This window comes from Phocoena phocoena, chromosome 6 (genome assembly GCF_963924675.1).
Source record: "Phocoena phocoena chromosome 6, mPhoPho1.1, whole genome shotgun sequence".
In the NCBI taxonomy this organism is placed as follows: Eukaryota; Metazoa; Chordata; class Mammalia; order Artiodactyla; family Phocoenidae; genus Phocoena; species Phocoena phocoena.
Window position 1 is genome coordinate 109,462,098 of NC_089224.1, and position 24,172 is coordinate 109,486,269.

The 24,172-nt window shown below is 47.7% G+C and overlaps 1 protein-coding gene across 1 annotated transcript in view; it reads left to right on the forward strand.

Annotated features, from left to right (window-relative positions):
* GPR107 (G protein-coupled receptor 107) overlaps positions 1–21,110 on the forward strand; it is a 71,866-nt gene extending 50,756 nt beyond the window's left edge. The window contains exons 15-18 of the mRNA XM_065878513.1: positions 6,128–6,177; positions 7,421–7,504; positions 8,229–8,350; positions 20,757–21,110. Coding sequence (XP_065734585.1) covers positions 6,128–6,177; positions 7,421–7,504; positions 8,229–8,350; positions 20,757–20,853 — 353 coding nt within the window. The 3' untranslated portion in view covers positions 20,854–21,110. The remainder of the gene's footprint in view (positions 1–6,127; positions 6,178–7,420; positions 7,505–8,228; positions 8,351–20,756) is intronic.
* The last annotated feature ends 3,062 nt before the right edge of the window (positions 21,111–24,172 follow it).

Here is a 24,172-nt window from a genome sequence, read left to right on the forward strand (position 1 = left end):
GGGCGCATTTGCTCTTTTGCTACTGCATCAGAGAACTGACTTGTTAAGTATATGAGAACCTGGGTTCTTCCTGCCTCGTGGGCACTTGTTCTGTGCTCATCAGTAAAAAGCACTTGCCAAAACCCAGAGTCATGGCTGTTTTCCTGAGAGTGAGTGGGAGGAAGAGGAATCCATGAGAGGTCAGCCTTGTAGGAGCTCCTGAAGCAGGTGGACCTGCTCCCTCCCTGCCCCCAATCCCTGCCCTTCCCTGTTCCCTGGGAGGCTTTTCAAAATCCTTATAGCCAGGCCCAACTGCAGAAGAATCAGGGGCAAGCTGGGCATCTGTCCTTAAATAAAGCTCTCCAGATGATTCTGGTGCTCACCGGTTAAGAGCCATTGCCATAAAGAAATTCTAACCCACCACTAAGACATTCTCCTCTAAAGGAGACTGATGCCCAGAGAAGGAAGTGGCAGGCCAGGCTAGGGCACACTGAGTTACGATGGTGCAGCGACCAGAATTCGGGTCTCCTGGCTCCTTCCGAGGTATTTTTCCTCTCATCTTGCTCATTCTTTTACCATATTTGCTGTTCCTCGTGGTGGGATCAAAAATAGCCAGCCCAGACGTGGTGAGCCTCACTCCCTTGGGAGACCAGCCCTGCCGTGGTCCAGTAAGCCGCAGGCCTTCGGCGCTCTTAGCTGCAGGGAAAGCTTTTTTGGAAGAAAAGCAAGGGGAGGCTTGGGCTTCCAGGCTGCGACGTGCTGCATCACTGCCCATTGCAGGACACTGGTGAGGTTGCACCCTCAGAGCTGGTTCCTCCTCTGCTCAGCGTGCTGACTCCGCATGTGCACAGGGCAGCCCTGCTTCCAGGAGAGCCCAGGGCCACCACTTGTTCCCGTTTCACTTACTAGAGCCTGGACTCCTGCCAGATGTGGCAGCCACCACAACACATCTGGTATTGGAAAACAATAAACAGTTGACCCTTGAACAGCGCGGGGCTTGGGGCAGTCGAATCCTCTGCGCAGTCGAAAATCGGTGAGTATAACAGTCACCGCTGTTCTTCCGTATCTGCATTCCACAAACCACGGGTCCCCTAGTACTGTAGTATTTACAGCTGGGGGAGAAAATCCACGTCAGGGTGGACCTGAGCAGTTCAAATCCGTGTTGTTCAAGGATCAGCTGTAATCCTAATACAGTCCTAATGCTGTAACATCAGACGTTCATCTGGTGCTTACTGTGTGCTGTTTGTCTTCCACGTACCGTGTCAATCAATTCCTCCAACCAACCCTAGTGGTAGGTGGTGTTATTCTTGTTTTACAGATGAAGGAACTGAGGCTCAGAGAAGTTAGGTGAATTATCTGAGGTCACACAGCCAGTAAAAGCACAGTTGGAATTAGAACCCAAAATGTTCAGATGTGCAGGGCTTACGCTGTTACTCACAACAATAAGTGAGCTTGCTTCTTGCCTTCACAGCCGTGGCTGTGACTGGAACACCCATGTGGGACCCGGGAGCCTGATCCCACGAGCAGCAGACTTGCAAACGGATGTCTTTCTTGTGACTGGAAATGATGTCTGTCGTGACTGTTGGGTTTCGGGATCAACCCTGAGCCCTGCGTGTTGTGGCTACATTTCTTAAGAGTCAACACCGGTTGTTCCCGAGGTCCGTTTATCTGTTCTAGCACGTGTCCTGGGATGGCACAGCATTGGTGCCTGTGCTGACGTTTCCTCGTGTTGCCTGGACGTCATGTGCAGGCTTATTTTTTGAGTGCTTCCTGGCCTGCCTGACTTCTCGGAGTGTCTGACAGGCAGCCGTGGTGGTGCAGATCGCAGGGGGATGGGAGAGGCCTCCCCACCTTCCTCTGATCCCATGGAGACCTGCGGTGACCTGACCCCTCTGCTTCCTCTCAGTCAGCCCTCCCTCTGCCCCTGATTTGCTTTCCTGTGATGGCGGGGGGCTCAGACTTCACCTGAAGAATTCTCTCTGGTACTCTCAACTTCATCCCACCCCTCCCCCAGCCACTAAGACAGGATCCACCTTGTTCCCTGGCCCGCCACTGCTCTGCCCTGTCAGACAGATCCCTTGCCACTTCGAGGAACCTCTACAAATTCAAGGTTTTTTTTTTTTTTTAATCTTTATTGGAGTATAATTGCTTTACAATGTTGTGTTAGTTTCTGCTCTATAACAAAGTGAATCAGTTATACATATGTTCCCATATCTCTTCCCTCTTGCGTCTCCCTCCCTCCCACCCTCCCTATCCCACCCCTCCAGGCGGTCACAAAGCACCAAGCTGATCTCCCTGTGCTATGCAGCTGCTTCCCACTAGCTATCCATCTTACGTTTGGTAGTGTATATATGTCCATGCCTCTCTCTCGCTTTGTCACAACTTACCCTTCCCCCTCCCCATATCCTCAAGTCCATTCTCTAGTAGGTCTGTGTCTTTATTCCTGTCTTACCCCTAGGTTCTTCATGACATTTTTTTTTTCTTAAATTCCATATATACGTGTTAGCATATGGTATTTGTCTTTCTCTTTCTGACTTACTTCACTCTTTATGACAGACTCTAGGTCTATCCACCTCATTACAAATAGCTCAGTTTCGTTTCTTTTTATGGCTGAGTAATATTCCATTGTATATATGTGCCACATCTTCTTTATCCATTCATCCGATGATGGACACTTAGGTTTTTTCCATCTCCGGGCTATTGTAAATAGAGCTGCAATGAACATTTTGGTTCATGACTCTTCTTTTTTTTTTTTTTTTTTTTTTTTGCGGTACGCGGGCCTCTCACTGTTGTGGCCTCTCCCGTTGCGGAGCACAGGCTCCGGACACGCAGGCTCAGCGGCCGTGGCTCACGGGCGCAGCTGCTCCACGGCATGTGGGATCTTCCTGGACCAGGGCACGAACCCGTGTCCCCTGCATCGGCAGGCAGACTCAACCACTGTGCCATCAGGGAAGCCCCATGACTCTTCTTGAATTATGGTTTTCTCAGGGTATATGCCCAGTAGTGGGATTGCTGGGTCATATGGTAGTTCTATTTGTAGTTTTTTAAGGAACCTCCATACTGTTCTCCATAGTGGCTGAACCAATTCACATTCCCACCAGCAGTGCAAGAGTGTTCCCTTTTCTCCACACCCTCTCCAGCGTTTGTTTCTGGATTTTTTGATGATGGCCATTCAGGCAGGAATGTACCGTGGAGAAAGGACAGCGTCTTCAGTAAGTGGTGCTGGGAAAACTGGACAGGTACGTGTAAAAGAATGAGATTAGATCACTCCCTAACACCATACACAAAAATAAGCTCAAAATGGATTAAAGACCTAAATGTAAGGCCAGACACTATCAAACTCTTAGAGGAAAACATAGGCAGAACACTCTATGACATACATCACAGCAAGATCCTTTTTGACCCACCTCCTAGAGAAATGGAAATAAAAACAAAAATAAACAAATGGGACCTAATGAAACTTAAAAGCTTTTGCACAGCAAAGGAAACCATAAACAACATGAAAAGACAACCCTCAGAATGGGAGAAAATATGTGCAAATGAAGCAACTGACAAAGGATTAATCTCCAAAATTTACAAGCAGCTCAATAACAAAAAAACAAACAACCCGATCCAGAAATGGGCAGAAGACCTAAATAGACATTTCTCCAAAGATGATATACAGACTGCCAACAAACACATGAAAGGATGCTCAACATCACTAATCATTAGAGAAATGCAAATCAAAACTATAATGAGGTGTCAAATTCAAGGTTTTTGACCTTAGTGGGGCTCTCCTTCTTCTTCTTCTTTTTTTTTTTTTTTTGGGGCCGCACTGCACAGCTTGTGGGATCTTAGTTCCGCGACCAGGGATTGAGCCCCGGCCCTCGGCAGTGGAAGTGCCGAGTCCTAACCACTGGACCGCCAGGGAAGTCCCTGGACTCTTATTCTTGACTCTTCCATCTTTTCTCCAGAGAGATTATTCCAAAATGTAGATGTGATTCAGGCTTTGCCCTGCTTGAGATGCTTCAGAGGCTCCCTGGGGCCTTGGCATCAACGAGGAGAGCAGCTCGAGGTCTGCGTCTGACCGCGTTTTGGGCTTTGTCCTCAGCCCAGCCGTGTCCCTAGCCTCTCCGCAGTCCACCTGCGCTGAGCTGCTTTCTCTGCACCGAGACGTGATACCAGCATCTCCAAACCTTGGTATATGCTCTTCCCCAACGTTCTCTCTGCTCGGCCTCTCCACTCTCGCTCCCTCCTGAGCCCCCGTCAGGCCTCTGCTTGGACACCACCTCCTTTGGGAATCCTGTCTTTCCTCCCTATCCCCTTAGTCTGAGTTGGGAGCCCTTCGGTTGGGCGTGGCCATGGCAACCATGCATATCCCAGCACAGCACTGTGAAATCCAGGAATAGAAACATGCTGCTTCTCTCTGCTGGGCTGATGTTCCTTGTTGAAGCAAAGGCAGGGAGATTCATTTGCCAGGATTTATTTCAGCAAGCAAAATTCAGAAGAGACTTGGAAAGCATTTTTATTGTCTAAATGGTCTGGTTGTTGGTGCTGTTTTTTGTCAGTTATTCACAAAGAAGAGGATTGAACGTCCAAATCCAAGACCGATTTGCTTGTTTGGAAGGGGCCCAGTTCTCGTAGGCCACCTGGTTTTATGGGGCAGAGTGCAGGAGCAACTGGCCATGTCGCTGACTGCCGCCAGTGTGAGCAGAGACTCAAACGCAGAGAGGAACACAGAAGGAACCCTGGTTCATGCAAACGTGCAGAGTTTGAAATCTGGTGACGTAGTTATCCGACACTTCTCAGTTTTAACATCTTGACCTCGTGAAGCCTCTCCTGTCCCCCAGGCGGGGAGGAGAACCTGACCCCACACCCGCACCGCCCAGTACTCTGTGCGCTTAGCATTGTGAGTGGATGGCCAGTGATCCAGTGCCTCTCCTTCCCTAAGGGATGGCAGCCACCCCTGGGGCAGGCACCGTGGTCACTGCTGCATCCAGGGACCTGGCCCAGAGTCAGAGTAGATGAAGAAGGACGGAGAACCAGAGAGATTTAATTTAAAAAATAGCAAGACTGCCAGAGGGGTTGCTAGATAAGAAAGCTTTTGCTGATCTGCCTGCTTCATTTAGCTTCTTCAGGTGTTACCTGAGTGCATGAGTCCATCACAGCTCTATATGTGGGTATTATAGCCTCTCGATTTGGGGAGTTAGAATTTCTCAGATTTTCTGAACCTTCTCTCATTGACACACTCAGTTTCTCAGAGCGGATTCTTGCAGATACTGTTAGTTGAAGATTAGTTCAGGATTCCAGGAATCCTAAGCTTGACTGCCCCCCGACTAATCGTGAGCCAGAGGAGGGAGACGGAAGGAAGTCGCTCCTTCACCACCCACAGTTCCATTCCTAAAGGGAACCAGGAATTAAACGTTACTGAGCAAAATTAATTTGCCTCCTGCAGGGAGGTTTATGATGAATGAAAGGATTGCTGATCGGGGAGGGAGCCAGGCTACCCTCTGTGGTCATCATCAGTATTTCATGGCCATTGGAGGTGGCAGGAAGTTAGCTGTCCTGGCTCCCTGACCTTGAGCAATCTTGAAGGTAGGGCAAAGCTGGGGAGGTTGTATTTAAAGGGCTCTGTTACAAGACACTTAGTGAAAACCTAAGTGAAATTTGCAAGACGCACCCATGGGTTAATTGAATTTACACCCTCAGTTAGCTGGAGGCTCCCCTGGATGGGGCTCAGGGACCCATCTGGGACTGGTCCTATTGGGGGGTGCAGCCCTGTAACCACAGTGGCAGAGCTGAAATGTTTAATGATGGCTTTGGGGGTGGCGGGGGAAGAGTCCTGATTGGTAGTGTCTGCCGATTTCTGTGGTGTCGCTGTATTCTCAGCATGGCTGTTTAAAGCTTCTGAACGTGGAGTGGAGAGGTGCACTGGTTTACTGGAGCTGGGAGTCCCAGCATGTTGCCGCCACAGCTCCCAGATTCTTCCTGGTGACTGGGGGAGACCCTGCCAAACTGCATTTCCAGAAATACAGATGTGCCCCCGACCCCTTGGGCGGTACCCATGTGCATTAGACTTGGCCTCTTGACTGAGAGGGTACCTGAATATGATGGGCTTTAAGAATGAGGAAAGAAGTAGCCTCTCATTTTGTTCTTTTCTTCTCCCCAGCTGCCATTAACTTGGCAAAGCTGAAACTTTTCAGACATTACTACGTCTTGGTGAGTAAAAAATTCCTAAATTTGTAAATAAGGTCAATTCATGGAGTAGAGCTAATGAACTTCCAAAACATTGGTAGAAGCACAGGAAGTGTGCTACCTGGAGCTGTGTGTGGGCTTCGTTTTACAAAACCAGATGGGGGCCGTGGACATGGGAAATTAAATATCTGAGTTACTTCTTTTTAAATTTTAGTTTTAAATTTGGCTTTAAATACTCAGAAAAGTAATACATGCTTGATATTTTTAAAATGCAGGATTATAGGAACACAGCAAAAGCCCCTTATGACCCCGACCTTCTATACCCCTTCCCCTTTTCTTCCTCCTCCCCCCAGGTATTATGGTTAACAGTTCAATGGTTATTTCGCTAGATTCCTTTCTAGGCATATGCCACGCACAGCTGTTCCTTTGACTTGCTTTTTTAAAAATTCATTTACAAAAATGGGATCATATCTACAAACAGGACTGGAATGAACATGAAAAGTCCATATAAACGTAGCACCAAAGGCAGGACTTACTATAAGTTATTAGAGTCATAATTTCCTGGACTATATAAGGTATAGATTTCTTCTAGAATTTGCTTCCGTACTACTAAACGAAAGCTTCTGAGTCATCTTCATCTGTGGTTTTGGCATTGACTGTCATTTTGCACAGTCCCCTGCAAGCCTGTCTGCCCTGGGTGCGGTCCCAGTGAGCCGTCCACTCTCGAGGGGTCATCATGTTGAATCCTTTTCACGTCCTCTCTTACTGGAATGCTTAGGATTATCGGTGCTTCCCCTGAGCGTGGACCTCAAACATTTGCAGCATCTGCTCAAGAGACTAAAAATCAGTATTTTCCCTGTGTGGCTTTATTTCGCTATTACTGCTGGAAAATATTTCTCAAATCCTGGGAATTAAAAACTATTACCCTTTGGGGCTTGAAATCAGTGGGTTATGTATGAGAATTAGGCGACGAAGGGGTTACTCAGGAATTAAGAGCAACTACAGCAAAGTGTCCTCCCAGTGGGTGTGACTGTGATCAGTCAATATCTTGGTCACCTAGAGAAAAAGAAGAAATCCTTTCTAGTGTAACTAGCAGAGCATCTGTCTCTCTGCCATGTTTATTAATTAGCACTATAAGTGTCAAATAATCTTCAGGTAATTCTGTTTTCTCTTTTATAGTTAATTTGTGAAAGCAGGTCATTGGAAGAAAGGGGTGCCATAATTTCTATGTTGATTTTATTTCTTGTTTTCTTTGCCCCTCATATAGATCGTATGTTATATATACTTCACCAGGATTATTGCATTTCTCCTCAAACTTGCTGTTCCGTTCCAGTGGAAGTGGCTCTACCAGGTATGCTGCTCACAGGGGACAGTGCCAGAGAATTTGTGTCTGAGGATGAAGTCTTAGGGTGTAACTTAAGATCGTTACTAATTTATTTGGCAGTGGCCACTAAGACCTTTTGTCTCTTCCGGTCTGCAATTAAGACGATATGTTTGTCCCGGAAAGCTGCTGGATTACATGAGAAATCTGGAAGTAATTGCATTATTGATTTTAATTTTCAATTTTAAAAGTTTTTGCAGAGAAAAGCCTCAGGCCGAGAAAGACTTGCCCTGTATAATTAAAATCTAGATGAAGTCAGTTATAGGGCTTAGAATAGCTTGGAATCCAGACCTCCCTTTTTCTTGCCCATTATTACTATTTCAATAACAAAGTATCTTTGCAATATACTAGAACTAGGGTAGCCACCATATGATTTCGAGACTTTTTTCTGGAGGCTCTCACTTGGTGCTTTAGACACTGTAGGAAAATGTATGTATGTAATGAGCTCTTAAAAGATGCCAATGAAGACACTTAAAGCAAGGAGTCTCAAATGTCATCTCTGGGCAGAATGCTCCTAGCTAAGGCTTCAGCAAATCCTCTAAGGAAAATGCTCCCCAGCGGTCAGCTCTGGCATTTGAGTGACTGATCTCCGAGTGGTCGGGGGGGGGGGGGGGGGTCAGTTTGTTTAGTTCCACTGCTTTCTGAAGAACAGTATTCTAATCCCTTTATTTGGGGGTGGTTTTAAAATTTGCAGCTCCTGGATGAAATGGCCACGCTGGTGTTCTTTGTTCTAACGGGGTATAAGTTCCGTCCAGCTTCAGATAACCCCTACCTACAACTTTCTCAGGAAGAAGATGACTTGGAAATGGAATCTGTGTAAGAATCTCCTTTCTTCCCTTCCCTCCCTTGCCCCTCACGTAACTAAGAGCAGCGTGGTATGAGCTGGAGCAGCTGCTCTCCGCAGTTTGTTGCTCCAGAGGTTGTCCCTCTTATTTATTTATTTATTTTTTTTGCGGTACGTGGGCCTCTCGCTGTTGCAGCCTCTCCCGTAGCGGAGCACACGCTCCGGACGCGCAGGCTCAGCGGCCATGGCTCACGGGCCCAGCCGCTCCACGGCATGTGGGATCTTCCCGGACTGGGGCACGAACCCGTGTCCCCTGCATCGACAGGCGGACTCTCAACCACTGCGCCCACCAGGGAAGCCCCTCATTGTAGTTTTGATTTGCATTTCTCTAGTGATTAGTGATGTTGAGCATCCTTTCATGTGTTTGTTGGCAGTCTGTATATCATCTTTGGAGAAATGTCTATTTAGGTCTTCTGCCAGGTTTTGGATTGGGCTGTTTGTTTTCTTGATATTGAGCTGCTTGTAAATTTTGGAGATTAATCCTTTGACAGTTGCTTCATTTGCACATATTTTCTCTCATTCTGAGGGTTGTCTTTTCATGTTGTTTATGGTTTCCTTTGCTGTGCAAAAGCTTTTAAGTTTCATTAGGTCCCATTTGTTTATTTTTGTTTTTATTTCCATTTCTCTAGGAGGTGGGTCAAAAAGGATCTTGCTGTGATGTATGTCATGGAGTGTTCTCCCTATATTTCCCTCTAAGAGTTTGATAGTGTCTGGCCTTACATTTAGGTCTTTAATCCATTTTGAGTTTATTTTTGTGTATGGTGTTAGAGAGTGCTCCAATTTCATTCTTTTACATGTAGCTGTCCAGTTTTCCCAGCACCACTTATTGAAAAGGCTGTCTTTTCTCCATTGTATATTTTTGCCTCCTTTATCAAAAATAAGATGACCATATGTGCATGGGTTTATCTCTGGGCTTTCTATCCTGTTTGATTGATCTATATTTCTGTTTTTGTGCCAGTACCATACTGTCTTGATTACTGTAGCTTTGTAGTGTAGTCTGAAGTCAGGGAGCCTGATTCCTCCTGCTCCGTTTTTCTTTCTCAAGATTGCTTTGGCTATTTGGGCTCTTTTGTGTTTCCATACAAATTGTGAAACTTTTTGTTCTATTTCTGTGAAAAATGCCATTGGTAGTTTGATAGGGATTGCATTGAATCTGTAGATTGCTTTGGGTAATATAGTCATTTTCACAATGTAGATTCTTCCGGTCCAAGAACATGGTATATCTCTCCATCTGTTTGTATAATCTTTCATTTCTTTTTTTTTTTTTACATATGGTGTTTTTTTTGAATTTTTTTATACAGCAGGTTCTTACTAGTTATCCATTTTACAACTTTTTTTTTTTTTTTTTTTTTTGCGGTACGCGGGCCTCTCACTGTTGCGGAGCACAGGCTCCGGACACTCAGGCTCAGCCGCTCCGCGACATGTGGGATCTTCCCAGACCGGGGCACGAACCCGTGTCCCCTGCATCGGCAGGCAGGCTCTCAACCACTGCGCCACCAGGGAAGCCCTAGTTATCCATTTTATACATATTAGTGTATATATATATCAATCCCAATCTCCCAATATAATTTCTTTCATCAGTGTCTTACAGTTTTCTGCATACAGGTCTTTTGTCTCCTTAGGTAGGTTTATTCCTAGGTATTTTATTCTTTTTGTTGCAGTGGTAAACAGAAGTGTTTTCTTAATTTCTCTTTCAGATTTTTCATCATTAGTGATAGGAATGTAAGAGATTTTCTGTGCATTAATTTTGTATCCTGCTACTTTACCAAATTCATTGATTAGCTCTAGTAGTTTTCTGGTAGCATCTTTAGGATGCTCTATGTATAGTATCATGTCATCTACAAACAGTGACAGTTTTACTTCTTCTTTTCCGATTTGGATTCCTTTTACTTCTTTTTATTTTCTGATTGCTGTGACTAAAACTTCCAAAACTATGTTGAGTAATAGTGGTGAGAGTGGACAACCTTGTCTTGTTTCCTGATCTTAGTGGAAATGGTTTCAGTTTTTCACCATCGAGACCAATGTTGGCTGTGGGTTTGTCATATATGGCCTTTATTATGTTGAGGTAAGTTCCCTCTATGCCTACTTCTTGGAGGGCTTTTATCATAAATGGGTGTTGAATTTTGTTGAAAGCTTTTTCTGCATCTATTGAGATGATCATATGGTTTTTCTCCTTCAGTTTGTTAATATGGTGTATCACGTTGATTGACTTGCATATATTGAAGAATCCTTGCATTCCTGGGATAAACCCCACTTGATCATGGTGTGTGATCCTTTTAATGTGCTGTTGGATTCTGTTTCCTAGTATTTTGTTGAGTATTTCTGCATCTATGTTCATCAGTGATATTGGCCTGTAGTTTTCTTTCTTTGTGACATCCTTGTCTGGTTTTGGTATCAGGGTGATGGTGGCCTCAAGAATGAGTTTGGGAGTGTTCCTCCCTCTGCTATATTTTGGAAGAGTTTGAGAAGGATAGGTGTTAGCTCTTGTCTAAATGTTTGATAGAATTCGCCTGTGAAGCCTTCTGGTCCTGGACTTTTGTTTGTTGGAAGATTTTTAATCACAGTCTCAATTTCATTACTTGTGATAGGTCTGTTTATATTTTCTATTTCTTCCTGGTTCAGTCTCGGAAGGTTGTGCATTTCTAAGAATTTGTCCATTTCTTCCAGGTTGTCCATTTTATTGACATATAGTTGCTTGTAGAATCTCTCATGATCATCTGTATTTCTGCAGTGTCAGTTGTTACTTCTTTTTCATTTCTATTTCTGTTGATTTGAGTCTTCTCTCTTTTTTTCTTGATGAGTCTGGCTAATGGTTTATCAATTTTGTTTATCTTCTCAAAGAACCAGCTTTTAGTTTTATTGATCTTTGCTATTGTTTCCTTCATTTCTTTTTCACTTATTTCTGATCTGATCTTTATGATTTCTCTCCTTCTGCTTACTTTGGGGTTTTTTGGTTCTTCTTTCTCTGATTGCTTTAGGTGTAAGGTTTGGTTGTGTATTTGAGATGTTTCTTGTTTCTTGAGGTAGGATTGTATTGCTAACTTCCCTCTTGGAACTGCTTTTGCTGCATCCCATAGGTTTTGGGTTGTCGTGTTTTCATTGTCATTTGTTTCTAGGTATTTTTTCATTACCTCTTTGATTTCTTCAGTGATCTCTTGTTTATTTAACCTCCATGTGTTTCTGTTTTTTACAGATCTTTTCCTGTAATTGATATCTTGTCTCATAGCGTTGTGGTTGGAAAAGCTGCTTGATAAGATTTCAGTTTTCTTAAATTTACCAAGGCTTGATTTGTGACCCAGGATATGATCTGTCCTGGAGAATGTTCCATGAGCACTTGGGAAGAAAGTATATTCTGTTGTTTTTCGTTGGAATGTCCTATAAATATCAATTATGTCTATCTTGTTTAATGTATCATTTAAAGCTTGTGTTCCCTTATTTTCATTTTGGATGATCTGTCCCTTGGTGAAAGTGGGGTGTTAAAGTCCCCTACTATTGTGTTACTGTTAATTTCCCCTTTTATGGCTGTTAGCATTTGCCTTATGTGTTGCGGTGCTCCATTGTTAGGTGCATAAATATTTACAGTTGTTACATCTTTTTCTTGGTTTGATCCCTTGATCATTATGTAGTGTCCTTCTTTGTCTCTTGTAGTAGTCTTTATTTTATTTTTATTTTTTTGCGGTATGCGGGCCTCTCACTGTTGTGGCCTCTCCCGTTGCGGAGCACAGGCTCCAGACACGCAGGCTCAGCGGCCATGGCTCACGGGCCCAGCCGCTCCGCGGCAGGTGGGATCTTCCCGGACCAGGGCACAAACCTGTGTCCCCTGCATCGGCAGGCGGACTCTCAACCACTGCGCCACCAGGAAGCCCATAGTCTTTATTTTAAAGTCTATTTTGTCTGATGTAAGAATTGCTACTCTAGCTTTCTTTTGATTTCCATTTGCATGGAATATCTTTTTCCGTCCCCTCACTTTCAGTGTGTGTGTGTCCCTAGGTCTGAAGTGGGTCTCTTGTAGACAGCACATATACGGGTCTTGTTTTTGTCTCCATTCAGCCAGTCTGTGTCTTTTGGTTGGAGCGATTAATCCATTTACATTTAAGGTAATTATCGATATGTATGTTCCTATTACCATTTTCTTAATTGTTTTGGGTTTGTTATTGTAGGTCTTTTCCTTCTCTTGTGTTTCCTGCCTAGAGAAGTTCCTTTAGCATTCATTGTAAAGCTTGTTTGGGGGTGCTGAATTCTCTTAGCTTTTGCTTGTCTGTATAGGTTTTAATTTCTCCATTGAATCTGAATGAGATCCTTGCTTGGTAGAGTAGTCTTGGTTGTAGGTTTTTCCCTTTCATCACTTTAGATATGTCCTGCCACTCCCTTCTGGCTTGCAGAGTTTCTGCTGAAAGATCAGCTGTTAACTTTATGGGGATTCCCTTGTATATTATTTGTTGTTTTTCCCTTGCTGCTTTTAATATTTTTTCTTTGTATTTAATTTTTGATAGTTTGATTAATATGTGTCTTGGCATGTTTCTCCTTGGATTTATCCTGTATGGGACTCTCTGTGCTTCCTGGACTTGATTGACTATTTCCTTTCCCATATTAGGGAAGTTTTCAACTATAGTCTCTTCAAATATTTTCTCAGTCCCTTTTTTTTTTCTTTTCTTCTGCAACCCCTGTAATTGGAATGTTGGTGCGTTTAGTGTTGTCCCAGAGGTCTCTGAGATAATCCTCAATTCTCTTCATTCCTTTTTCTTTATTCTACTCTGCGGTAGTTATTTCCACTATTTTATCTTCCAGGTCACTTATCCGTTCTTCTGTCTCTGTTATTCTGCTATTGATTCCTTCTAGAGAATTTTTAATTTCATTTATTGTGTTATTCATCATTGTTTGTTTGCTCTTTAGTTCTTCTAGGTCATTGTTAAACATTTCTTGTATTTTCTGCATTCTGTTTCCAAGATTTTGGATCATCTTTACTATCATTACTCTGAATTCTTTTTCAGGTAGACTGCCTACTTCTTCATTTGTTAGGTCTAGTGGGTTTTTGCCTTGCTCCTTCATCTGCTGTGTGTTTCTCTGTCTTCTCATTTTGCTTAACTTACTGTGTTTGGGGTCTCTTTTTCGCAGGCTGCAGGTTCGTAGTTCCTGTTGTTTTTGGTGTCTCCTCCCAATGGCTAAGGGGTTGGTTCAGGGGTTTGTGTAGGCTTCATGGTAGAGGGGACTGGTGCCTGTGTTCTGGTGGATGAGGCTGGATCTTGTCTTTCTGGTGTGTAGGTCTGCATCCAGTGGTGTGTTTTGGGGTGTCTGTGACCTTATTATGATTTTAGGCAGCCTCTCTGCTAACGGGTGGGGTTGTGTTCCTGTCTTGCTAGTTGTTTGGCATAGGGTGTCCAGCACTGTAGCTTGCTGGTCGTTGAGTGGAGCTTGGTCTTAGCATTGAGATGGAGATCTCTGGGAGAGCTTCTCCTGTTTGATATTACATGGAGCCAGGAGGTCTCTGGTGGATCAATGTCTTGAACTCGGCTCTCCCACCTCAGAGGCACAGGCCTGACACCCAGCTGGAGCACCGAGACCCTGTCAGCCACGTGGCCTCTTACTAAACGTTTAAGTGTATCATAGTGTTGCTAATTATAGCCACAGTGTTTTACAGCGTATATATGGAACTTAATCATCTTGCAACTGCTTTTTAAGACATGCTCCCAGGCTGCCTTAAATCAAGATGGCCATTCCTTCCGTTAGGTCTCATTTGTGTAAATTTGTTTTCATGCTTCTCGTTCATATACAAGTTGTTTAAACTAGTCATTTTAGTTTTCAGAAAAGCTTTCTAGTCAATTCTCCATTTCATTAGGGGCTTTTTCTGAGGTTCTAGCTTTTCTTTTGTTTGGAACATAGTCTTCGATTTCTTCATTTTGCTCGACTCTGTGTTGGTGTCTATGCATTAGATAAACAACCCCCTCTCCCAATCTTGAAGGAGGGGCCTCATGGAGGAGATGAGCCTCCTCCTTCAACCCTGCCCTGACTCTTGGTTGTCTCTCAAACCTTTGTGATCATCCAAGTGGCCTATTTTATTTTTAGTGGCTCCTGGTAGTTGAGGGTTTTCCTAGAACTATCAGTGTCCCGAAGGGAAGGATCTCAGGCAGCACCGAGATTCAGGCAGATTGGAAGCCAGACCCTCAGGCCAGAATAGTTTTTTTAAATTAAGGTTTATTTTGAAGAAGTCTGAGTTCAATTTAAATGTCCGCCAATACCTTCCTAAGTAAGGTAATACTCAGAGACAATTTCCTCATCAGATGGCTTAGAGAAATTTCTGGAATATTCACATCCGAAGATTCCTTATTGATGAATGCCTTTGACTTAAATCTAACCAAAAAGTGCAACGTTATTCTTTGTACATTTTTATTATATATTTATAATGAACAAGCTTAGTTGGAAACAATTAAAATACTTAAGCTGTTGGTAAAAAAATAGAGTCCATCTGGTAAGCAGCAGCTTTGGGAAGTAACCTGAGACGTGGTGTATTTTTCCTTTCCCCTGCGGAGAGCCCTGTAGCTCAGCATTCCGTAACCGTTCGAGGCAGGGTTGCTCTGGGGTCATAGCGAGAAGCTGAATGGCTGGGTCCTAGCATCTTCCGCTTGACTGAAGTGTGGTCAGTTGATGTTCTCCCCAGCAAGGCAGGCGTTCCTGTTCCCCACATCCTTTCCACCAGCCATTGCATCTAGAATCGCAGATGCTTTGTTAAGGTATGTTTGTCTCATTGACAAAATTTTTTAAATTTGTTTTGGTTTTTATTTCTCTCTGACAGTATTTGGTGGTAGTGGTAACGAAAACGCAAGAGGGCCTGTGTGTGTGTTAAAATCAGGGGAGGAAAAGGGAAGAAGACAGACCAGCAGTCCGCTGGAGACTAGGGGGAGTGTGTTTCTTTCTTCTGGCAAGATTTGGGGAGGGTGGGCAGTTTGAGCCAAGGTTGACCCTTGGGTTGCCTCAGCTTCTACTCCTGTTACCGGGGAAGAGCGCTCTGTGCTCTGTTCTCCGGGGTTGGCTGAATGTGGGCCCTCCCGTAATGGTGAAGTGAGCGTCTCTTCCGTGACGGGAGGGCTGCACATGTACCAGCCTAGAGAGGGAGTCGGCCCAAATGAAGGTTTGCTTACAGGAGTGGTGGTGGTGTTCCCGGGAGCACCAGCCCCGATGAGCCTGTGAAAGCCAAGTTGAGGAGCCAGCTGAGGCCAGGTGCCTTTTAGTCAGCAAGGCAGTTGTGCTGGGATTCCTCTTCAGCTGAGAACTCGACTGTTGGGAAAGTTCTGTGAAGTTACAAGATGTGACAGCAGAAAAGGCCTGAGGGGGAGGCTTCCGCCGCAGGTGAGGGTCAAGGCTCAGCAGCTTCTGGGACCGCCGAGCCCGGACTGTCATCTCCCTCTTCTGCTCGCAAGTTCTATTCCTGGAGGCCTTCTTAAATCCTCCAGAAATAACCCAAACCGGAGACCAGCACAGCCTTGCCTGCATTTTCTAGAAGGTCTTGAGTGCCCTGTCATGCACACTGGAGGGTGTTTCCTGAAAGAGGGCACTAGGTCTGATCCCCACCCAGGACATTAAGCACCTCTTTGTGCAAAGTATCAGTAATCATGTTTATGCCTCGCACACCTAAGACGAATTCACACCCTTCCTAATATGCCCTCTGCACCAGAACTCTGACCTGGGCCGCGCAGTGACCTTGCCGACTGAGGTTCTGGGTAGCTTCTCATTCACCTCTTCTTACCTCCTGTCTGAAGCTGAGCTGCGGGAGGGCGGTGCATTGGGAAGTGAGTCTGGCCCAGGGTAGTGCGTCCTCCCCGCCTCCAGCCTAGGCCTGCATGCAGTCCGGGCAGCTGCGCCCCCTGGGCCTGGGGGGGTGAGGGCGCCTTCAGAAGTAATGCTGACTTTCCATCTTTTTCTCCTTCTGTTCCTTTTGACATCTCTCTTTGGGCTCAAGCTCAGAGTGGCTTACTGATTTTGGTAACAGAATTTATCATAGCAAAATCAGCAAGTTAAGTATTGGATGTAATTTCAGTTATCAGACTTTTAGCCACCGCACGTGCTATGCGTTTCCTCGATGGTCTGAATTATTTCTGCCATCTTGAGAAGCGGGAGCGGGAAGAGATCTGGTTTGGGTTCCAGAAGCTGTGTCTCTGGAGTTCCCCTTCCCAAGTGCCGGCTTCAGGGTCTCCGGCAACCTTTTACTACTTCCTGCATTCGTGCAAGTGGGTAACCAGGAAATGTAGAAACAGAGGTTGGAGACTAATAGAACTGTCTCTTAACCAAACCTCTCCACATTTCAAGTCCAGAAATGGTTAGCATTTAGATTTAGTTTGGTTACAGAAACAGACACATCCGTGTGCCACTTCGGCCCAAGCCACAGTTGACGGCAGTCTCGTGTGGCAGAAGGAGCAGTGGGGACCCGAAGCCCCCTTTCTCGTCTTTCCCGTATTCATTAGGGCCCTGTTGGTTGCAAACACGAGACTCAGGCCTCTACAAGGAAAAGAGACGTCACCACATAGGGGTAGAAGGAAAGCGAGAGGCAGCTGGGTCCGTCTGCTCCCCCCGTCTCTGCTGGAGCTCCCCTCCTCTGGGCACCTCTCTGCTCCACTGTCTTCTCTATCCTCCACGCTCCCCTGGACCCATCCCCCGGGAGCACCTCCGTCGCCTTAGCACTGTTGCCCCTTGCCTCAGACCGGCTCAGGAGCTGCTGACCCTTGGGCCAGTGTCCTCTTGAAGTCAGGAGTGGCCACCTCGGCTCAAAAAAGTTGAGCAGGCCCTGGGGGCAGGACAGCTTCTGCTGGAAGCAGCGTGGGACTTGGCAGCCAGAGAGGCTGGCTTGGCCCGGGCACCGAGTCTACCTGTGGTGGTATGAGCGCTCTGTCAGCCCTACAGGTGGTTCCGGACACCAGCCGGTGCCCCAGTCTCCTACGGGAACAGCATGACAGAGTGTAGACAGCGCTGCGATAGAGGTGTGTGTCTGGAGCCACAGAAAGGCATCTCAGCAGTGGGGGCGAGAGGTCAGGCAGGGCTGGGATGGGCAGAGGCAGGAAGGGCAGGCCTTGCCCTCTGGGGACCGGGCTGTCCCCGCCTGGGCGGCTCCGGGGGCTGCACCTGCATTCGCATCCCTGGGGCTTGAGTTTAGACTGAAAATCACCGCTGCTCGGTGCTCGGCCTGAGCTTTGTCCGGTGTCGGAGGGCCTGTGCGCAGGTTGTGTGTAGTGCGGGGCGCTGCTCCGAGGACGGCTCTTCGGCTGTGGTCCCCATTCAGTGTTTGTATTGAAACCAGGGCATGCAGGGGGGTGTGCGTGGAGCTGTGAAGTTGCCAAAGCGCCGCCTCCTGCCCGGGAGGCTCCCGGGCGTCAGTCTGACCACGGTCTCCTCCTCTGTCTCCTCCACCTGGCACCCCTCTCACTTCGCAGAAGTTTCACTGGGGAGCCAGGGCACAGCGCCCGTCCAGCCTCACACCACATCCCATCATCGCTGGCTCCGCCCGTGCCGCCCTTCTGTGCCCACGCACCCCTCACCCCGCAGCCGGGGCGCCTCCACGCCGCTCACTCACCGCTCCCCAGTCTCCAGCTCCCTTGCCTGTCCTGAGCTTCGGGTCCCTCTGTCCACCTGTCCACTGTCACCCCAAGCTTGCCTCTCTCCTGCATACCCTGTGGGCTTCGGCATCCACCCAGTCGCTGTCAGCAGAATATGGGTCTTGGCCTAAATGCCTCCCTCTCCCTCGGCCTGTGTGGGGTGAGTGACCGCTTCTTGGAGGCTTAACGTCGTGTCTCCCGCCCTCTCCCCACTTTATCCTGGTGCCCTACCCTCGTGTGGCCGATGTCCTCACCTCCCATCTTCTTCCCTTCCCGTCCATTCTCCTCAGCTACCCGAATCACCTGTAGACTGTTTTTTAAGAGGATACCCTGGCTCCTCCCCAGAGACTAGATTCTGAATGTTGGGGGTTCAGGTGTCTCTGTGCTTTTTTGACTCCCCTGGATCCTGCTGGAGCCAGGCCCGAGAACCCAGGTGTAAGAGTCACTCCCACCCCGGTGACACAGCACGGAAGGCTGTCCACAGCCCCGCGTGCCCACCCTCGACTCACCTGCCACATTCCTTCACCAGCAGCTTCTAAGCACTCCCTGACTGTCGGGGAGCTTTCTTGTGTTTCCTCCAAGCCTTTTCTTGTTAGATTTCTTTTCAGAAACTCCCCTGCCCTCCCCCCTCTCCTCCACCTCGCTGCTGCTCCTGTCTTTCAACACAGGAGGTGACTCTTCTCACCCCAAGCCGTCGTCACACCTGCACCCTGGCACGCCCATCCTGTCTGTGTGAAGTGGCTCTGCGTGTCCGTCGGGAAGACCGTCCCTTCTGCTGGGCAGTGGGCTCCCTGGGAGCACCAGTTCCAGCTCTCTGTCCTTGCCCCAGGCCTGGCCTGACAGAGTGAATGTTGTTTTCTCAGTTGGGCCACCATCTGGCAAGGAGTATTTCCTTAGGGAAGGAAAGGGAGCAAAGGTTTTCCCAGGCCCGCTCTCCGAGCCGTCCTCGGGTCACGGCGCCTGTGCTCTGCCCTCCGCGTCCGCGCGGGTTGGCCTCCTCCTTGTCCTTTTCAACCTGGGGCAGTAGCCACACGATCTGCTGGCTGTTGCCAGGAGTGTTGCTGGAAGACTCAAGGTTGTACTTCTTCCCTTACATCAACAGGTTTGGAGGCGCATAGGGGTTGCTCTGCTGGGGCTGGAAAGGCTTGTGGTGCCCATGTCCTAGTCTGGAGGAGGTCCTTTTAGAAGCTGCCCTGGGTGCATGGATTTCTCCTGGGAGAAGTGTGAGCGCTTCCCGGTGAGGTCAGGCCCGAGACGGGCACCGGCTGGCAGGAAGTGATGCTAGATTCTCTCAGTTGGTGTTCCCTTTGTCTGGGGGCTGCATTTATACTCACCCACAGCCTCTGCAGGGATCCCTCAGTTCCCACAAGAACCACCTACCTGCAGCATACTTTGTCCTGGCTTTACCAGAAGTACAGATAACGCATGAGTCCAAAGGACTCTTGTTTGAGAAAAGCCCCAACTCTGGGGAGGACTGGATGGCTTTGGGGCTTGGTCACAGCAGCAGCTGGTGGCAGGAAAGAAGGGAGAAAAAATTTTCTTTCCTTACTCAAATAAAATAATTTATCTACTGTTAGGTCCAGCTGGACAAACTCTAGATGTCACATGTAGGGCCACTGAGTTGCCATTTGTAAGTAACAGGATTTGGGAGTTGGTGCGGGGGATAGGTAGGGTCCTTGGAGAGAGTCTGTTGGAATGATTGATTGAATTTATTTTACTGATTAGGAAATTCCTCTTGGTCCGCGATGGAGGAACATAGGTGCCTCCTTGCTTCCTAGAGGCCTTAAGGAGATGCTGGGCCAGGGGTGTTTGTTTCTAACACTTTATTTTGTAGAACAGTTTTAGGTTCATAACATTGAACAAAATTGAACAGAGGGTACAGATACTTCGCATATGCCCCCGCCCCACACACGCATAGCTTCCTCCATTATCAGCATCCCCTGTCCACAGTAGTACGTTCCTTACAATTGATGAGCCTGTATGGGCGTGTTATCATCCAGAGCCCGTAGTTTACAGTAGGGCTCACTCCTGGTGCTGTACACTGTGTGGGTTTGGACAGATGTGTGCCCACCATTATATAACAGAATCATACAGAGTCATTTTGCTGCCCTGAAAATCCCCTGTGCTCCGCCTACCAGGTGGAGTTCAGGATCGGCTTGGTGTTTCCTGCTACGGAGCTGCTCAGTTGCGTCATGGATACCCAGATCCTTAGAATCTGTCTAGCTCACATTTTGTGAGGCAAGAGGCTGTCTTCTCATAGACCCCCACCTTCTCAGGAGATGTGTGAGTCACTCTCTGTCTCTAACGGTCAAAGAATCTTTGGGCCCAGAAAGTTCCTCCAAACCTGTGGTTCTGTCCCAGGACTCAGAAATGATCCACTGGGGCTGGTTAGTGTAAACGTCTACAGCTGATTAGCTTTTTTTCAGAATGTTAATTATGATACAGATGCTGGTGTCATAATTGTGACTAGTGTTTATACGTTAACATAAAAATTTGTGACAAAAAGAGATGAATGCTGGTTGTGATAACAGCTGGTGTGTAGTGACTGGGCAGGACAGAGAATCTCGTTTTTCCCTCACGACAGTTCTGGAAAGTGGGGACTGTGTTTCTCCTGCAGCACAGGGAGGTCACGTGACTTGGGCAAGCTTACACAGCCAGCAAAGGGCGGGTCAGGATTTGAACCCGCGTGTGTCTGATTCCAGAGCCAACACCCTTTACCCCTGGCTGCCGCTGTGCTGTGGTGAAGACGGCCTTTTACTTTAAGACTGAGGTTTTCCTCGTTTTTTCCCTCATTCAGAGTGACCACGTCAGGGGTGATGGAGAATATGAAGAAAGTCAAGAAGGTGACCAATGGCTCGGTGGAGCCGCCGGGTGAGTGGGAAGGCAGCGCGTGATGGAGGAGCTCCGAGGCGGCACTGTCAAAGGAAACGGTTTATTTGTAGTCCTGTTGGTCGGCGAGAGAGGTCGGCCCTCCCGACGGTGACACCGCAGAGCCTGTGGCTGGGAGCAATTGCCACGGAAGCCTAACTTTTCACTCTTTTCTGGAAGCCGGATCTGTGGCTGGTGATAGGCAGCTAGAATTCTCCTTCAGGTGGGAGTGCTGGGTAGGGGGTGTAAGAGGAGGAGGGTAAAAGGAAGACTTTGTTTTTAATCTCTATTATTTTAAATTGGGAACTCTTCAGGTAGGTGCAGTTGTGGCCCAGTGTGTAGCAGTGGAATGTTGGTGGATGGGGCATGGCGGGTGGTGGTGTGTCTGCAGCCGTTCAGGGCACGGGAAGGGGCTTTAGGAAACGAGCAGATGTCGAGTGGGGCACGGGGGCTCACAAAGAAGGGAGAGGTGAGCATCGCTGCATCTTGGGGACAAAAAACGATTGAGATCAGGTTATTTTAGAAAGCAAAGTCAAAACCCAATTTAGTATTAAGAGAGTGCCCCAGGATTTCCGGCCCTGAATGTCGCCCCAGACCTTCATCCCGGATTCTGAAAGTGACCAGGAACGACAGTCGTCCGAGGGCTACGGTGTCAGAGTCAAGGCCCTGGTGGTGGCAAATGGTTCTCTTGACTGAAGTGTGTTGTGTGTTACCTAATGGATGGACGGAAGTGTGTTTTTAAGCTCGAAAAGCCGCCTCCTGTAGGATTTCCCTGAACATCTGGCCCCCTGACCGCGCAGAGCAGCACCGTCTCTGGCGGCCCTCTCGTCCCTCTCTTCTCGCAGCTGCATCTATTTTGTGTGATCAGAATACGGGGAAACGGGAAGGACTTTTCCTTAAGGAGCAGCTGGGGGCAGAAAGGATCATGTCGGAGCAGATCCTTAAGGCACATCATCATCATGACAAAGCTTTCCCTGTAGCCAGGTAGGACTTCTAAAGGGAGGAATGCAGCAGACCTTGTCCCTGTATTCCAAGAGTAAGTATGCAAAGAAGATGAGGGTGATTAGCAGGTTTACTCTGGGGTGTGGGGATGATGAGATCTTTCACAGAAGCTCAGTGAGGTTCCCTTCCAAACTTTCAGAGCTTGGAGAGGAGCACGGATAGATTGCCTGAGGTGAGCAGTACTGCAGCTCGTAGCCAAGTCATCTGAGTATTGGGACAAGCTCAGAAGGTTCCCTGTGACGGAGGGCATAGCAGGGCTTTCCGCTCATTTCCTACTAAGGCTTTGGCGGCTGGAGCCTGAGATGGGGACTGAAACACTGCATCAGGCAAGCTCCCTGGAGCGTGGGGTCCCGGCCGGGCGGGGTAGCTCCCAGTGCCCACGTGCGTCAGGAGCCTGAGCCCCCCCCCACCCCCCCCACCCCCTGGCCTGCCTCCTGGGTGCTGGATGGTGACGGTGGCTGGTGGTTATTCTCTTACCTCTGGCTTGGAAGGGTCGATCAGAAACCACAAGATTTAGGGGTGCCGCTCAGTATGCCCAGTTTGGGAACCTGAAGTGTCTTTACTCAGAAAACAGTTATTTTCCCTCTCCTGTACCATTGTCACTTCCTAAATGACCAGTGAGGAAGCAAGTGTCCTTTCTATGTGCTTCGATGAGCCCTCTGTGCTCTGCCCAGTGCCACCTCCACAGGGGCTCGGTCCTGGCTGAGTGAGGAGGAAGACCAGCGTCTTCCAAGGCTGCTGCTGCCCACCTCTCCGCAGATATTTTAGGGAAGGGTTCGTGTGTCTTCCCATCTTCAGGAGCGAGGAAATAGGCCCCAAGTATTCATCTAAGGGCCTTTTTTTGTCTTTTAAGTAATCTGGGAGCTGTGTGACAGGAGAAGGAAGTGGCAGGGAGGACGGGAGTATTTTTCAGACTTTGTTTACCTGATGTGAACACCATCCCAGTGATTAAGAAATGTGTCGCATACTGTGGCCAAAACTTCCTTTGGTGCTTCCCTCCGAGGGACGTGTTTGCTGTTCGTCCTGCAAGCAGATGTTCTCGACTAGGCCGTAGACCTCTTGGCAAGAACCAAAGGTTTGAGGAAACACACACACACACACACACACACACACACACACCCCACAAAAGGGTCTCCACGGAGGTGTCCTCACTTCATGTGCTGGAAGCGGGGAAGCGAGTAAATGAAGATGAGGGTGTGCATGTGGGCTGGCACCGGCCCCTGCTCAGCCTTCCTACTCTGAGGTCCCCGGGCCCCAGCGGTCACAGGAGGGCATGAGCCAGAGGGCTGGGCTTCTCTGTGGTACCGGCTGGTCTTCAAATCCCACGCGGCACCTCTAGGCTCGCAGAATGGCTGAGAGGCTGCAGTTTTACAGTACTGACCCTTCTGGAGCCGGAAGGTACAGATGAGATAAGGTAATGGATTAGAAATAAAGGCAGGCCGCAGGCTTCCTAGCAAACGGGTCGTCTGCCCACGTCCTATATTTTAACTGGCAGAAGATTTAAAGGCAGGCCGCTGATCAAGAGAAATCAAACCCCCAGCCCAAGATTGGGAAAATAGGTGGTAGTTCAAGTTTTTACAAAAGTATTTAAGCTCTTCATCCTGTTCTGCAAAAATTTGTTCTCTTTCTCTATGACTTGATGGCAGTAAGCAGCATTCAGCTCTACTCTTGAGTAGAGATGACTGATTGGGGTCTAAAGCCAAGGTGCTTCCCCAGCTGACAGCCCGCTTCCTGCAGCCTGATTTTCACAGTCCCCTTGGGCTCACGGTGATGCAGTGTTTGAATGGTTAAGCCCTCTCAGTATTTCAGGGATTGGGCAGAAAGGATCGGTGCACATCATAGAACGATCGGTGGTATTTATAGCTTCGCTTTGCGCTGCTCCCCGTTTCTGCCTACGCGAAATATACGTACTTCCTCTGAGAATCCGGCCGTGGACTGGAGGTGCCGCTGGCTGTGAAACTTTAGTAAGTAAAGGATCTGTTTTCCTTTGATAGAGTGTGTGTGTTTTGCTAGAAAATTACTTCTGGGACCACAAGAACAATCACTGATCTCTTAATCCTGGCTCTTAACAGTGGCCGAAGACTCCATCAGCCTGTGTCTTGGTCCCGCAATACTTTAACGTTTTAGCAGCAGTGCCTCCGCTGAATACTCCTGCTGGCTCCTCTTGTAAAGAGAAGCTTGCTCTGGTGTAAAAGATGGCTTCTCAGATCATAGCCTGAGTCTGTTCAGTTTTCTTTCAAGAAACCACTTTAGAGTAAAATTTCCAGTTTTTTTTTCCCCTGGACATGTCCAGCCAGCCAAGGCGGCACCCAATCTCTTCATAAGTCCACTCCACGGGGCTGC